General features: G+C 43.6%; 1 protein-coding gene across 2 annotated transcripts in view; it reads right to left on the bottom strand.

Annotated features, from left to right (window-relative positions):
- The window catches only part of PCDH9 (protocadherin 9), a 6,342-nt gene that overhangs the window by 3,249 nt on the left and 1,713 nt on the right, over nt 1-1,380 (bottom strand). For both annotated transcript variants that reach the window (XM_025214097.1, XM_006032348.2), the window contains exon 1: nt 1-1,380. This exon is cut by the window's left edge and continues 65 nt beyond it; it is cut by the window's right edge and continues 1,713 nt beyond it. In XM_025214097.1, the coding sequence (XP_025069882.1) occupies nt 1-1,380 (1,380 nt within the window).

The raw sequence follows: 1,380 nt of genomic DNA, 5'->3' as shown, positions 1-1,380 counted from the left end.
GTTTGGAAAGGGTGTCACAACCACCAACAAAGGTGTTGTCCAAGGGAAGTTCCTGAATCACATGATGCTTTTTCACTGAAACTGGAGTGTCAGGTTTAAGATGAAACGCAGACTGTGGGGAGGCAGATTTGTAATGCTTTGCAAGGTCAGGACTGTTAGGCTTAAAGGTGGTTGGTGGTGCTGTGCCCCAATCAAATCTTCCTATACTCTGCTCCTCCAGCTCTGCTGGAAGGCTTATTGTCCCGTTGATAGGTTCATGAACTGCATCATCAGGTTTGGACTCCTCAATGGTTACAAAGTTCAAAAGAGAGCTCTTAGGAGACTTCCTTTTCTTCCTTTTCTTTTTCTTGTTCTGCTTGTTCTCCTGATTGGGAGACATCCATTCAGCACCTTGCTTGCTCCTTTGTGCTGCTTTGAACCTAGACGCGTGTCGACAGCGAACCAGAACCGTGACAAATATCACCACTATGACAACCATCGCACCTGCCACAATAGCAATCATGATGGTAAGATAGTCCTCATTTTGATAGGGTTGGCTACTGTCCCCTATGTTCCGGTCCAAGGGTGTTTCCATAGTCCTGCGTATCAGGTCATAAATGTAAGAGGCATTTCCAGCAGTGTCATTTACATACAAAAATACAAGCACAAGAGTATGCAAGGATTTAGGATAACCCAAATCACTTATGTTGACAACTAGACGATGCAGCCCCACATCAGTAGGAGTTGGTTTTTCTTCCAGAGTAATGTTACCTGTCACTGGATCAATACGAAATAAACCTTTGTTATTTCCACTCACAATTGTATATTTAAGCTCAGCATTCATTCCAGTGTCTATATCCACAGCAAACACTTCTGCTACTACTGAGCCTGGGATTGCTGAGAGTGGCACCAGCTTAAATGAAGTATTTGAAGGTGGGTAAATGACGACCGGGCTGTTATCATTAACATCCATGACATTTATAGTTACTTTTGCTGTAGAAGAACGAGGAGGCTGTCCTCCATCAACGGCCTTGACATCAAAGGTGTAAGAGCTCTGCTGTTCTCGATCAAAAGAAACATTGGATTTGATAACTCCGGAGTAAGGATCCAGCACAAAGTTCTCGTTGTCATTCAGGATGGAAAGGGTCACTGCTTTATTTTCCCCTGCATCTGCATCGGTCACTGTGATCACCCCCACAGTACTATACTTTGGTAAATTCTCAGATACAAAAAACTGAAAGTGATTATGAGTAAATTTGGGACTGTTGTCATTTTCATCCAGTACAGTAACAATCACAGCTGCCTGACTCTGCAGAGGAGGGGTGCCATTGTCCCTGGCCGTAACGGTAAAAATGAAACGTTCTTGCTCTTCTCTGTCAAAAACTCTGGAGGCTGTTAAAA

Source organism: Alligator sinensis, unplaced genomic scaffold, assembly GCF_000455745.1.
Source record: "Alligator sinensis unplaced genomic scaffold, ASM45574v1 scaffold669_1, whole genome shotgun sequence".
In the NCBI taxonomy this organism is placed as follows: Eukaryota; Metazoa; Chordata; order Crocodylia; family Alligatoridae; genus Alligator; species Alligator sinensis.
This window is presented reverse-complemented; position numbering and strand designations above follow the sequence as displayed.